Source organism: Procambarus clarkii, chromosome 21 (assembly GCF_040958095.1).
Source record: "Procambarus clarkii isolate CNS0578487 chromosome 21, FALCON_Pclarkii_2.0, whole genome shotgun sequence".
NCBI lineage: Eukaryota > Metazoa > Arthropoda > Malacostraca > Decapoda > Cambaridae > Procambarus > Procambarus clarkii.
Genome location: NC_091170.1, coordinates 36,131,424 through 36,145,869, shown reverse-complemented (window position 1 = coordinate 36,145,869; position 14,446 = coordinate 36,131,424). Strand labels below are relative to the sequence as shown.

At 38.8% G+C, this 14,446-nt stretch overlaps 1 protein-coding gene across 2 annotated transcripts in view; it reads left to right on the top strand.

Annotated features, from left to right (window-relative positions):
- Positions 1–4,555: 4,555 nt before the first annotated feature.
- Positions 4,556–14,446, top strand: part of LOC123760603 (tetraspanin-13) — a 78,568-nt gene continuing 68,677 nt past the window's right edge. The window contains exon 1 of one of the 2 annotated variants that reach the window (XM_045746307.2): positions 4,556–5,170. In XM_045746307.2, the coding sequence (XP_045602263.1) occupies positions 5,078–5,170 (93 nt within the window). In that variant the 5' untranslated portion in view covers positions 4,556–5,077. The remainder of the gene's footprint in view (positions 5,171–14,446) is intronic. The other variant, XM_045746308.2, reaches the window with a different exon arrangement.

Genomic DNA, 14,446 nt, shown 5'->3' with positions numbered 1-14,446 from the left:
TTATGACAACATATTATCTGTGCTTAAAATTTGACTAATCTAGTCATGTGGTTATGGCCAAAGCCAAATTATTGCATGTGTTGACAAATTGCTTTCAAGCTGGATAAATTGTTAACATTTGCACAACCAAAGAATCTACCAAAATACACAATACAATTTTAAATGTACATTATGTACTGGCCAAATGAAAGCAAAGTTAGTCGAGGGAATGTGATGACAGTGACATATTTACAATAATTTATGTGGCTGTCAAAGTTTTGTATTAATAATAAAAAAATAATTGCACATAATTTTTTTTTTTGCCATATACATGACATGATGGACATCCAATATCTATGTGGTCAAGTCACTAATACTCATCTATAATTAACTCTTTTACTGCTGCACTTATATTTTGGCCCAATTCTTTCCTTCTGTTTTAAGGGAGGGGGCATTTGTAGTAAAATGGCTTGCTTTTTCAATGGTATTCATGAAAGTTATCAAAAAGAAGTATTATCGAGTTGACATTTTCTAATAGAATTTTTCATTTTCTAATATGGTTCAAGTAACTGAATTTCAGATCATAAATGTTCTTAAGATATAGAATATCATTATAAATACAATCAATAAGAATAAGTGACCAACAATTTTTTTGTATACATTTTTCAATATATTTTTAATGAGAAAATTAGTTACGGTAACATGACCATTATATAACAAGAAAAATCATGACCAATTAATTTGCCTGTTTTTTACTCTAGAGTACTGAAATTGATCTAACACAACATAGAATGACATTCTAAAATAACATAAATTAAATTTGTAATTCAATAAGCTCTTTCACTTGAGATTTGAATCACATTCCTATAGGAAGTGGCTGGTGAGGGAAGGTGGTAATTAGGGCACTTGGTATCAAATTCTTGTAAATGACAGACTTAGGTCATCCATAAACACATAATGTACTAGTTTTTATTTTACACATGTTCACCATTGATCCTGAGCTATGAGAAGAAAAAATAACATCAGAAGGTGTACTGTTCTGTCAACAGCTAAACCAAAATACCTCTCTCTCTCCACTAAAGATAAACTAGTCAGTTACAGGATCAGAATAAAGAATTGCTGAATCCTCTTAATGAAGACAGAGGGGTCAACAGGAAATGTGAGAGTAAACAAAGTACAGAACAGTACAAGTTGCACAAACAAATATTGTTAACGTGATGTATCGAAAAATCATAGATTCAAATCCTCCTCGCAGCTCCTTCTAATATTCTCATTGATACATTGTTAAATGTGATTCCTTTGTGCATTGAGGTGTTCGAAGTAGAATTCCTAGACTACAAAGCCAGAGTGCATGGGGAAATTGTGTGAAACCCTGGTTTGACTTCAGTGGAAGCCTCAAGAACCCTAGAGGATTAAGTTGGTTCCCAGGTTGCAATTTTTTTGACCATGTTATGGTGTAGTTGTTGGTGTTTGCTTGGGAGTACAGAGCATAGGTTCGAGTCCTCCTCACAACTCTTGACAACACAACTCCTTACCGCCATATTTTGGTGTTCTATCTGTTGTTGACACCCGCCCCAGAATATTAGAGGCCCAGTCCTTTTTAAACCCTGAAAATTCACTGTAATCATATTCTTGTCATAGCTAAATACAAGGAGTCCACATTCTGTCAATACAATGTTTCTCAACCTACCAGTTTCGACATAAATAAATATAGGGAGATACTACATAGCGGGGCAAAAGAATAATGGCTAACCTTCGGTCTGCCAGCTCCATGGTTGATCTTTTGCACCTATCACTACACACACATGTAATAGAAATCATATAGAGTACATATTTATACATTCATAGCACAGGTTTTGTTATACAATGGGCTTTATTATAGACTTAATCTGTGATTCCTGGGTAGGACAGAAATGGTTGGACATGTTTCTTTCACCTAATACTGTATCTTTGTTTATTTAGCAGTAAATAGGTAGCTGGTTGTTAGACAACTATTATGAGGTTGCAACCTGGAAGGGGAGAGGCCCTTGATACAAGCCGAAAGTATATACAGTGTAAACAGGCTTCCTGTACCCTATTTTAAACAAAACTAATTTATATGAATGCTTTCTTCTCATCTGATAACCAAACCTATAAATATACTAACAATTTAAAATATAAATTAAAGAAATTAGTGAATCTTTTTGGGGGCTTTTGATTTGAGCTACGTAGCAGAGTTAGAAGTAGCAATGTAAGAGCCCTGTACTGTAATTTGGATTCTAGTGACCTGAATAGTCAAGTAATCTGAAAGAATTCACATTAGAGTTTTAGACCCATTTTGACCTTTTAACCTGAATGGAAATTATTGTTAAAAGGTTATACAAGAAAAAGAAATTGAAATAAATTAGAGTTCAACCTAAGCTTAAATAAAAATTCAAGTTACTGACATTTTTTGCTACATTAGAAACCTGAATAAATTAGAATGTGGTCATTTTTGGACATTCTCGGTCAAGTCAATTAACTCGAATATTTGGCTAACTCAAAAGGGGGATGGACCCCCCCCCCCCATATGATTTAAGTTGGTGAGTGGACAGTACTGTACTAGATATTCTAAACAGTGATAATCTATATCTATGAAAGAGGATGTCATTGTCCAAGGATGGAGGCTAGATGCTTGGGGCTAGACTTAAGCTCTGTAGGCTGGGCTGGTGGCTGCTGGAGAATTAGCACCACCAATCTGCTGCAAGGTAACGTTATTGATGAATATAACAAAGAGGTTTGGCCCCAAAGCAACTTTTCAGAATCCCATTCACTACATTTCTCCAGTTAGATTAATTTATGTTTACAGAAATTAAAGCAAGGTGATTAAAGTTGACTGCAAGGGGGCAACCCCTTATTCTCTTTGTTTTAACCACCATTTTATCCATTCTATTATTCTGCTATTTATTCCGTGAGCTTGTACTTTCCTTGCCAGTCTTTCATGTGGTGTATATCTTATCAAAATCTTTAGTAAAGTCAATGTATACTGCATCTACTAGAAGTCCTTTGTCAGAATAACTGGTTACCATTAATAAAAATGTGAGTAGGTTTGTAAGGCAGGATTTATTTTTAACAAAACCACATCGTGTGGATTTTATTAGATCGTGGCGAGATGCTGGATAACTCGCTCCCTTAGGATTCTCTCCATGAGTTTGCAGATATGCAAGGTCAAACTGATCATGTGGTAGGTTTCTGCAAAGCTTTTTCTGCCTATTTTGAAGATAGATGTAACATTTTCACATTTCCAATCTAGGGGATCTATCTGTTGGTCCTGAGATTTCTGACAATAAGCATCAGTGGAAGACAGTTCATCTGCCAGTTCCTTAATGCCTCTGGATTGAATTCCTTCCACACCTGTGACTTTTGAATCTTTCACTTTGCCAATGCTTTTCCTGCTGATAGCACATGTTATGGGGACATACCTTAATTCATTCTCTTCACCTGCTTTAAACATTTGTGTCGGTACCGAAATGTTTTTTAAACTCGAGTGTGTAAACACTGATGTAAAGTATTCAGTGTTGGCTGCCCTTTTATCATCAGCTGTAACTTGATTGGTCTCATCTTCCTGCCTGTGTCATTCATCTCTCTTTTCTTTCTCTTTCTTGGTATATATTTTTTAACAAGTCTAGTGATGACTTTTGTAAGTTTTCCCATGATTCTTGCATGCTTTGATCTCTTGTTAACTCATTCCAAAATGTGTTCTGCAATTCCTCTCTCATTCTTTTAATAGTCTCCTCGAGGGAAGTCTAGAAATTCATCATCCTGGACCTTTACAAGAGTTTTTATAATTGTAATCAATCTTAAAATATTGTGATCAAAAGAAAGGGCGAGCTTTTCCTCTGCTTGCATATTTTCTGGGCATGAGCTACATTTTTGTATATTTTGTTGGTGTCACTAATGTTGCCAGGTAGTCGTCGACTTGGGTGGGCTATATTTTTATCAAAGGTCAGTGCTGAAGTCTCCTAAAATTGTGATTTTTATTTAGTTTGTTGCTTATGATTCGATTCCTGAGTGATTCCTGAGAGTGTTTGAGAATGCAGTTATATTGGTATTAAGAAATCTATAAGCAGCTCCAATAGTTATAGTGGATTTAAGGGATTTAATTTTTTATCTAAATTTTTAAATTAATCATATCATAACATTTGATTGCACAAATAAAGTCCTAGTAATATTTTGGTTATTATCGGGTCTTTCTCGGAGACTTTAATGCTAAAGTAGTTATCATCTGTAAATCAAGTACCGGTATAGATATTACGTTCTCATGTTACGTAGACTTGAATAGATTCCTGGAATATTAGATGTGGTTTTGTGTTTCCCGTTAGTCTTGTCATTCGAGGCTGGTGTTGCTAGTATAGTCCTGAACATATATTAGCTCATAACTGGTATGTGAACGTAATATGTAAATAAAACGTATTACACTTCTCAGCGTATATATCTCATACATAATCAAGGTAACGTGCGCTCAAATTATTCTCACTCAATTACTGGACTGATCATCCACTAACGTGAGGCTATTATGCTAATAATAAAAAGATTGCCAGTTGGCAGTGTCTGGACCAACAGTTGACGTAGTGCGGTGAACGACGCATTTACTCCCGCGGCATCGACGTTCCCGAGGCATTTTAAAGCAAAATAATTGAAGGAGAGAGTGTGTAGCGATTACCCCACAGCAGATAACGTGTATTGCCCAGGGATAGAAACTGAAACATTTAATATAAGAAGAAGTGTCAGTAGTGAGGTCTTGTGTAGTGAAAGCAAGATGATCTAAATGAGGCAGTGACAAGTGGCCCAGGAGACGACGAGCTCGCCAGTCAGTGTGCGCCTGACTTCAGGAGGGAGAGGGTGTGATCTGCTCCCTGCTTCCATACGTCACTGAACTGGCTGGTTTAATTCAATCGTCGGCCATAATTTGTGTACTTAATTGAATGCACCAGTAAATACTTTTTTAAACAAGAAAACTCAGAAATTTAGTATCTTTACGAATCGGTGCCACAGACATCGATAGCTGCAGGCAGCATCGAAGGGCCGGGCTTTATTTACTGTTTCGTTCAGCAGTGTTGTGATCTCGTTGAAGGCAGTCATGAACCTAAAACGCTTCAACATGTTCAGCATGGAGAACAAGATGATCGGGTGGCTGCGACATGTCCTCACTGCCATCTCTGTCTTACTATTCGTAAGTAGGCAGCACCCAAGCTGTCATCCTCAACCTTCCTACTCACTCACACACTCACTAATTGGGATTATTAGTTTATTACACATCTACACAGGGAAGGTTAGACAAATAATAGGTTTAGGAGCTGAATTAACCCCACTATTAGATTAGTTTAGCAACCCAGTGGGCACACTATTAGAGTCACGTTACTCTTGGATATTGGGAAGTTAAGCATCTCCAAGCACCACCTGTCGTCGATAAATACCCAAATAATTAATTGTTGCCTGTTTATAGTATGGTGCTGTATAACCATGTTGGCTTATAAGGGCTCCTTTTCATTCTTAATTACTATAGATAACGTTTCACTTGCGAGAAGTTTTAGTTTAGCTAATTTATTATGCACCCTATACCGATCCTGTGGGCGGTAGTGGAAAGGATTGGAGGCATAGAATGGACTCTGTCCCAGAGCCCCAAAATTCATTTAACTAAAAAAGTTAGTTTTCATGAGCTAGTTAAAAAAAAGTGTAGTATATCAACAAAGGGTTCGAACTAACCAAAAGTAGTCTAATCAAGCTAAGCAATTTACATATGTGGAGAGCTAGTGTCATAATTTGTATGTGTTCCTTGGCAACCATCCAGTGGGGGGAGCGGTGGAAAGGTTACAATGTAAATTTAACCAATGCACAATGAAATCATGTTAACGTGATGGCTTATACTGATTTTCTAATCTAACCAGTAGCCTAATCTGGGCTAGTAGTTATGAAAGGGAAGCACAGTAAAATCAGGGAGGTGGGGTGAACTAAGAGAAGTGATTCTTACCGTTTATATTTTATAGGTATTAATTTAACAAGAAAAGTAGCAATATTTAATTTTGTATTTGCACTCAAGATTGTTTAATGTTTCCAGATTTTAAACACCCTATTCCACTGTTGATTTAGATTGTTTAAGCCCTCGGTTTTTCTTAATCGATTGCCAGTACATTATCAATTCATTTCTAATCCTTAAATCCTTAAATTTTTGTTGCTAGCCTTGTTGCAGAAGGCTGGAAACAAAGATATACAATAACAAAAGATTTGGAGCGAGAATTGTGTTATCCCAAATGGACAGACGAAGACTGAACACTTTATCCATCACTGCAATAAAACTAACACAACATTGTATACGATCAGAAAAAAAACTGACAATAGCGACACTGTCACAATAGGTACATAGTTAGGAATAATTCCTCTTGGATGTTGGCTTTACAAGGTAATTGTTTAAAAAAAAAGTATTTTTTTTCTTTTTGTCGGAATTTGTTAAAGTTTATTATGTCATGCAGTTGGATAATAACGAACTGGGGTTGGAAGGAAGTCTTAAATATTTTCGCATTATCTAGTTATTTATTACTCGCCTAGTTGTACTCACCTAGTTGTGTTTGCGGGGGTTGAGCTTTGGTTCTTTGGCCCCGCCTCTCAACTGTCAATCAACTGGTGTGCAGAGTCCTGAGCCTATTGGGCTCTATCATATCTATATTTGAAACTGTGTATGTAGTCGGCCTCCACCACAACACTACTTAATGCATTACATTTGTTAACTACCCGTACACTGAAAAAAAAAATCTAACGTCTCTGTGGCTCATCTGGGTACTAAGTTTTCATCTGTGTCCCCTTGTTCGTGTTCCACCCGTTCTAAAGAGTTTGTCTTTATCCACCCTGTCAATTCTCCTGAGAATTTTGTAGGTGGTTATCATGTCTCCCCTTACTCTTCTGCTTTCCAGGGTTGTGAGGTTCAGCTCCCTTAGCCTTTCCTCGTAGCTCATTCCTCTCAGTTCCGGGACCAGTCTGGTGGCATACCTCTGAATCTTCTCTAACTTCGTCTTGTGTTAAACTAGGTATGGACTCCAGGCTGGAGCTGCATACTCCAAGATTGGTCTTACATAAGTAGTGTACAGGGTCCTGAACGATTATTTACACAAGTTTCTAAAGGCAGTTCTTATATTGGCCAGTCTAGCATATGCCGCTGATGATATCCTTTTTATGTGGGCCTCTGGGGACAGGTTCGGTGTGATATCAACCCCCAAATCTTTCTCTCTATGTGACTCTTGCAGGATTTCACCTCCCAGATGGTACCTTGTGTTCAGCCTTCTGCTCCCTTCGCCAAATTTCATTACTTTACACTTTCCTGAGTTGAACTTTAGCAGCCATTTTCTAGACCATTCCTCCAGTTTGTCCAGGTCGTCCTGTAGTCTCTGTCTATCTTCATCTGTTTTGATTCTTCTCATAATGTTTGCATCATCAGCAAACATTGAGAGTAATGAGTCTATACCCTCTGGAAGGTCGTTTACATGTACTAGAAACAGGATGGGTCCAAGTACCGAGCCCTATGGAACCCCGCTGATGACATCTCGCCACTCTGATGCCTTCCCCCTCACCGTTACTCGCTGTTACCTATTGCTTAGATGCTCCCTTATCCACTGGAGCACCTTACCTTTTACTCCTGCCTGTTGCTCCAACTTTTGTAACAGCCTTTTGTGAGGTACTGTGTCATAGGCTTTCTGACAGTCCAAGAAAATGCAGTCTGCCCACCCTTCTCTTTCCTGCCTAATTTGTGTTGCTTGGTCATAGAATTTTATTAGGCCTGTGAGGCACGATTTACCATCTCTGAACTCATGTTGGTGGTGTGTTACAAAGCTGTTTCCCTCTAGATGCTCTACGAGCCTTTTCCTCACAATCTTCTCCATCACCTTGCATGGTATACAAGTTAGGGAAACTGGCCTGTAGTTATACATATACAGTTAGTTAAACTATGCAAGTTAGGGAAACTGGCCTGTAGTGGGTTCCTTATCCGAACTGTGACAAGCATAGCTGTAGCTGCCAGTTAGTGTTGGCATGGTACAAACCTACACGGTTGTTGATGCTTAAATACAGTTCCAAAAAAATAAATGATAATTTGGTCTGTTTAGTTTTTAGTAAGTGAAATTGTTTAATTTTGGAAGGGATGCAATATCAGAAAAGGTGTATTTTTTATTAAAAGAAAAAGGCCCTTTGATTGGTTTTAACGAAACAACATAAAATATATAAAGTGAAGTTTGAGTTTGAAAATACGGCTGTGTGTACTCACCTATATGTACTCACCTATATGTGCTTGCAGGATCGAGCATTGACTCTTGGATCCCGCCTTTCTAGCTATCGGTTGTTTACAGCAATGACTCCTGTCCCATTTCCCTATCATACCTAGTTTTAAAAGTATGAATAGTATTTGCTTCCACAACCTGTTCCCCAAGTGCATTCCATTTTTCTACTACTCTCACGCTAAAAGAAAACTTCCTAACATCTCTGTGACTCATCTGAGTTTCCAGTTTCCACCCATGTCCCCTCGTTCTGTTATTATTACGTGTGAACATTTGATCTATTTCCACTTTGTCAATTCCCCTGAGTATTTTATATGTCCCTATCATATCTCCTCTCTCCCTTCTTTTCTCTAGTGTCGTAAGGTTCAGTTCCTTCAGCCGCTCTTCATATCCCATCCCTCGTAGCTCTGGGACAAGCCTCGTCGCAAACCTCTGAACCTTCTCCAGTTTCTTTATGTGTTTCTTCAGGTGGGGGCTCCATGATGGCGCGGCATACTCTAAGACGGGTCTCACGTAGGCAGTGTAAAGCGCCCTAAAAGCTTCCTCATTTAGGTTTCTGAATGAAGTTCTAATTTTCGCCAGTGTAGAGTACGCTGCTGTCGTTATCCTATTTATATGTGCCTCAGGAGTTAGATTAGGTGTCACATCCACTCCCAGGTCTCTTTCTCGAATCGTTACAGGTAGGCTGTTCCCCTTCATTGTGTACTGTCCCTTTGGTCTCCTGTCACCTGATCCCATTTCCATAACTTTACATTTACTGGTGTTAAACTCCAGTAGCCATTTCTCTGACCATCTCTGTAGCCTGTTTAAGTCCTCTTGGAGGATCCTACAATCCTCGTCTGTCACAACTCTTCTCATTAATTTTGCGTCATCTGCAAACATTGACATGTATGATTCCACTCCTGTAAACATATCATTTACGTAAATTAGAAAGAGGATTGGTCCCAGCACCGATCCTTGAGGTACTCCACTTGTTACTGTTCGCCAGTCCGACTTTTCGCCCCTTACCATTACCCTCTGGCTCCTTCCTGTTAGGTAGTTCTTCACCCATACTAGGGCCTTTCCGCTTACTCCTGCCTGCCTCTCAAGTTTGTATAGCAGTCTCATGTGCGGTACCGTATCAAAGGCCTTTTGGCAGTCAAGAAATATGCAGTCTGCCCAGCCTTCTCTGTCCTGCCTTATCCTTGTTACTTTATCATAGAATTCTAAAAGGTTTGTTAGGCATGATTTCCCTGTCCAGAACCCATGTTGGTGCTTGTTTACAAACCCAATGCTCTCCAGGTGCTCAACAAGTCTTAGCCTAATTATTCTTTCAAGTATTTTGCAGGGGATGCTTGTCAGTGATACGGGTCTGTAGTTAAGTGCCTCCTCCCTATCCCCCTTTTTGAAAATCGGTACGACATTTGCCTCCTTCCAGCAACTGGGCAATTCTCCCGACATAAGTGACTCATTGAAGATCATTGCCAGAGGCACGCTGAGAGCCTGCGCTGCCTCTTTAAGTATCCACGGTGATACTTTGTCTGGTCCAACAGCTTTATTTGCATCCAGTGTTGTCAACTGTTTCATTACATCCTCTGCTGTCACCTCTATATCTGATAGTCTTTCATCTTGGGTAATCTCTTCTAACAATGGGAGCTGCTCAGGCTCGGTAGTGAACACTCCATGGAATTTTGCATTCAGTACCTCGCAGATTTCCTTGTCGCTTTCTGTATATGCCCCTTCTGTTTTCCTCAGTCTTGTCACTTGGTCATTTACCGACATCTTCCTTCTTATATGGCTATGTAGTAATTTTGGTTGCTTTTTCGCTTTGACTGCAATATCGTTCTCATAATTTCTTTCCGACACTCGTCTTATGTTAATGTAATCATTCCTAGCTCTGTTACATCTAATCCTGTTGTCCTCTGTCCTTTGTCTTCTGTACTTCCTCCACTCCCTCCTGCTTCTCACCTTTGCTTCCTGACACTGTCTATTAAACCATGGGTTATTATATTCCCTCCTGCTTTTTGTCTTTATTGTTGGAATAAATCTATCTTCAGCCTCCTTGCATTTCAATATGACTTGGTTCATCATACCTTGCACTGTTTTTCCTCTAAGTTCTTCCTCCCACTGCACTTCTCCCAGGTAGTCCCTTATCCTGCTGTAGTCCCCTTTTCTGTAATCAAGTCTCCTTTCCCGGACCTCTTGTCCTTTGGTCACAATTTTAAGCTCCATCATGTAGTCAAAGGCTAGGTGTGTGTGTGTGTGTGTGTGTGTGTGTGTGTGTGTGTGTGTGTGTGTGTGTGTGTGTGTGTGTGTGTGTGTGTGTGTGTGTGTACACACACACACACACACACACACACACACACACACACACACACACACACACACACACACACACACACACACACACACACACACACACACTCACTTGGTGAGTACAACCATGATGACTGCATCTCGACCGGTCAGCAAAGTTTTGCAACACAGTTTCTTTACCTTGGTAAAGCGTTAAATTATACTTGTTAGCCAATGACGATTTAACATAAACACCGTTGTAATTGTTAAGTGTTGCCTATTTGGGAAAGAATCGAAGTAATTACTCTAATTTTTGGGGAGGTATTATAGCTAATGTGCAAAAAATAACTGTCAGGATGACGTTGGCTATCTTTTGACATACGTACCTTGTATACCACATATGCCAGACCAATCCTAGTATAGGCATCGCCAGCGTGAAGTCCATATCTAGTCGAATACAAGGTGGAAAAAGTTAAAATCTATGTCACCAGACTAGTCCTTGAGCTGAGAAGTGTGAAGTGCGAGAAACGGCTACTGGTATTAAACCTCGCGTCACTGAGAGATAGAAGAGTTGGAAGAGACATGATTACCACATATAAAATTCTCAGGGGATCTGACTGAGTAGACAAACTATTTAGCACAGGTGATACACGTACAAGGGGACATGGTTGGAAATTTAGCACCCAGAATGAGCCACAGAAACGTTAGAAAGCAATTTTCAATCAGACAGTAAAGGCAGACTCCATATATAGTTTAAAATCTAGATATATGAGAACACAACAAGCTCGGGAACCTGTGCATCAGTTGATTGATGGGACCAAAGAACCGAAATTCAACCCCTGCAAGTACGACTAGACGAATACAATTAAGTGAGTACGATATGTAATCCTTCACATAGTCGAGGGAAGTCGCATAAATGCATGTGTACCTAAATATGTTTATACAAAATAAAACAAAATTGTTTGATAAGTTTGTGACTAAACCGACATTCTGACGTCACGTAACGCAGACTGTTCACAACTGTTTGGTTCCTGTTCGATTTCTGGACAGAGCGAGACGTTTGGGACGAGGTTTCCTTGCCTACATTTAGCGGTAAATAGGTACCCGGAAGTTAGGAGACTGTTGTGGCGTGCATTCTGGGGAAGGTCAGTACTTGGTCTAGGATTATATGTAGACACCTCGATATGCTTAGCAGGCTTCTATATCCCAGCTCGACACTGTTCAGGTAGAGTCAATAATATAATCACTCATTAGCAAAAATTATTTGATTCCATACATATTTATGCATTAAGGGATAAATACATAGACATATTTTTGTATGCAAAAACATGATCTATCACGAGACCTTCCTTCATGGGCGTCGCTAAAAAAAAAAAAAATTTACAGCCCCGCTCCTGTGCCAGTTAAGTTCACTACGGGCTCGCCATAACCCGTGCTACTTGGAACTTTTTGTTCTGAGTAGCTGAATCTAAAACAACAACAACAACAAAGCTGAAAAAAAGTTAACTGCCCTTGTGCGAGTTCTGCTTTAGAGAAAAAATATAACAATTCTGGTCTCGTTTAGTGTTCTTAATGTATTCTTTTTAACTGATGCTTGTCTCTTGTTTTGTTGAACTGGGATAGTCCAGCTGGGAATGCCCAATCAATGCCTCTTAATTTTAGTAAAGCACGCTTTACTAAAAATTACTTTATAGATAAGTCATACCACTATACTTTCAGAATTTAGTGTTATGACTTATCTATAAACAGATACATTGACAAATACTTATAAATATATATATATATATATTATATATATATATATATATATATATATATATATATATATATATATATATATATATATATATATATTATATATATATTATATAAATATATTATATATATATAATATAATGTGTGTGTGTGTGGACATGTCGCATACGGTAAAGTGACTAAATACAGCAGTGAGATCAGTCAACAGTGTCAAGGTCACCATTACTTTTATTATTGCCGGCCAGAGACGGTTAGTTATTGTGCACCCCATACTCGTCTTGTGAGCTGCAGTGCCAAAATAATAATAATAATAATAATACAATTAGAGGGTGCAAATGGTCTTGGACCTTTGCTGAATTGTTTACGTAATTACAATCAATCTACACACATAATTACAGTGACATCTAGTAACACTTTTCACACTACAACTTTTTGTATTAACAATATAGTATTATACATTGGAGGTAGAACTCTGTTAATGATAACATAATTTTCAACATTGGTTTCCACAAGATAATAGTAAAATTAATATTGGTTTTAAGTGACAGTGCATTCAGCATACATGGCATTTGTTTACTAGAAGCAGCTTACACTTTTAAAATTATAGTACTTATGCCAACTATTTGGTCAAACGTACTAATATATACTATTGAACATTTCAAAAGTTCACGTTTTGTATTATTGAATTAGCCCAAATGGCATTCTAGAAAGACTTGAATTGTACCATAACTAAAGGCTGATAACTAAGGAACCAAACCTGACCTGCCCAAGCGATTCTAGACCTAATATACGCTATAGTATGGATAATGTAGTACATATACCTGTTATACTAGGCTTAAAAATGTTTGTTTGATTTTAAACTTTTTCGGCCACAACAGAATTGACAGGAAACGTGATGTTTTGAGTCAACATTACATAATAGTACGTTCGACAAAATATTTGCTCTAAGTACTATCATTTTAGGAGGATGAGTTTACTAGAGGCGAAATATGGACACAGTTGTGTTGTTGCAGCACCCAGGCACTCTGCAGCAACTTGGTCTACAATGGGGTCATCCAAGCTGGATTCCTTGTGGGCTTTTAAGGGTGGTGGTTGTGGTGATGGGCCTGTACGAGAGGCCCACCGTATAAAATTGGGATAGTATACGCCTGCCAGCTGATCTAAGTGGGCATAATAAAGTGCCTACTTGCAACTTGAATTGCAACAATATAATATATAATTTGCCTGTTTTAATCTACATGTCGTGTAATGCATGTCCGCGCACAAAACCGCGCGTGCATTGTACACACATCCTGGTACCGCAGAGATATCCTGGTAAACGCAATAAGCTGCGTAGAACACTTGCCTACCACCATGCACAATGAGGGTCAGTGGCACGGTTGATGGATCCCACCCGGACCCGACAACAGCCCATGACTGTGCAAGGCTGGCCAAGCCCGGGAACATATCCAAAATTCTCGACAATTTCAAAAAGAAAATTTACAGTTTATGCTGTAAATAATTCTTCTTTTGAAGTGTTTCTTGTGAAGGTATAGGCCTAGTATTTGTCTTGCAATCAGCATACTGTAATTTTTAATACTGTAGGGACTATATACACCAAGACCATTTATGTATAGGTGCATTCACATGCGTGTATAGTTATGTATCGGTTGAATACATGAATGTAAGTGACTTAGTTTATTTACACTGATGCATACATATATTTAGCTTTATTTAACATGGAGATCCAAATGCACCGGCACATAAGAACGCACGAACACAAAACAGGAAACATACTTCAGAATAAAGATACCATATGTGAATCTTACTGCGGGAAGGGAAACGGTGATGTGTTCCCCCCCCCGTCCCCCCGTCCCCAGGTGACACCCACACACCCAGCGGCAGTGGGAGCATTCCGCGGGAAAGTGCACCTTAAACGCACAGTCACGGGTCGCGTTCCGCTATATTGGTCTTATCACCGTGCCTGTATAGTGTTAAACTCCGTAACATTACGTCATGCGATTATCCAGCCCGTCCTCCTGTTTTAACATAAGAATCAAGGTAACTGCAGATGGCCTATTGACCTATACATGGCAGCTCCCATTTATATCCACCCAATCTCACTCATATGTATGGCTAACTTAAAATCAAAGGACCCCACTTGTATTGTTACGTGGTAA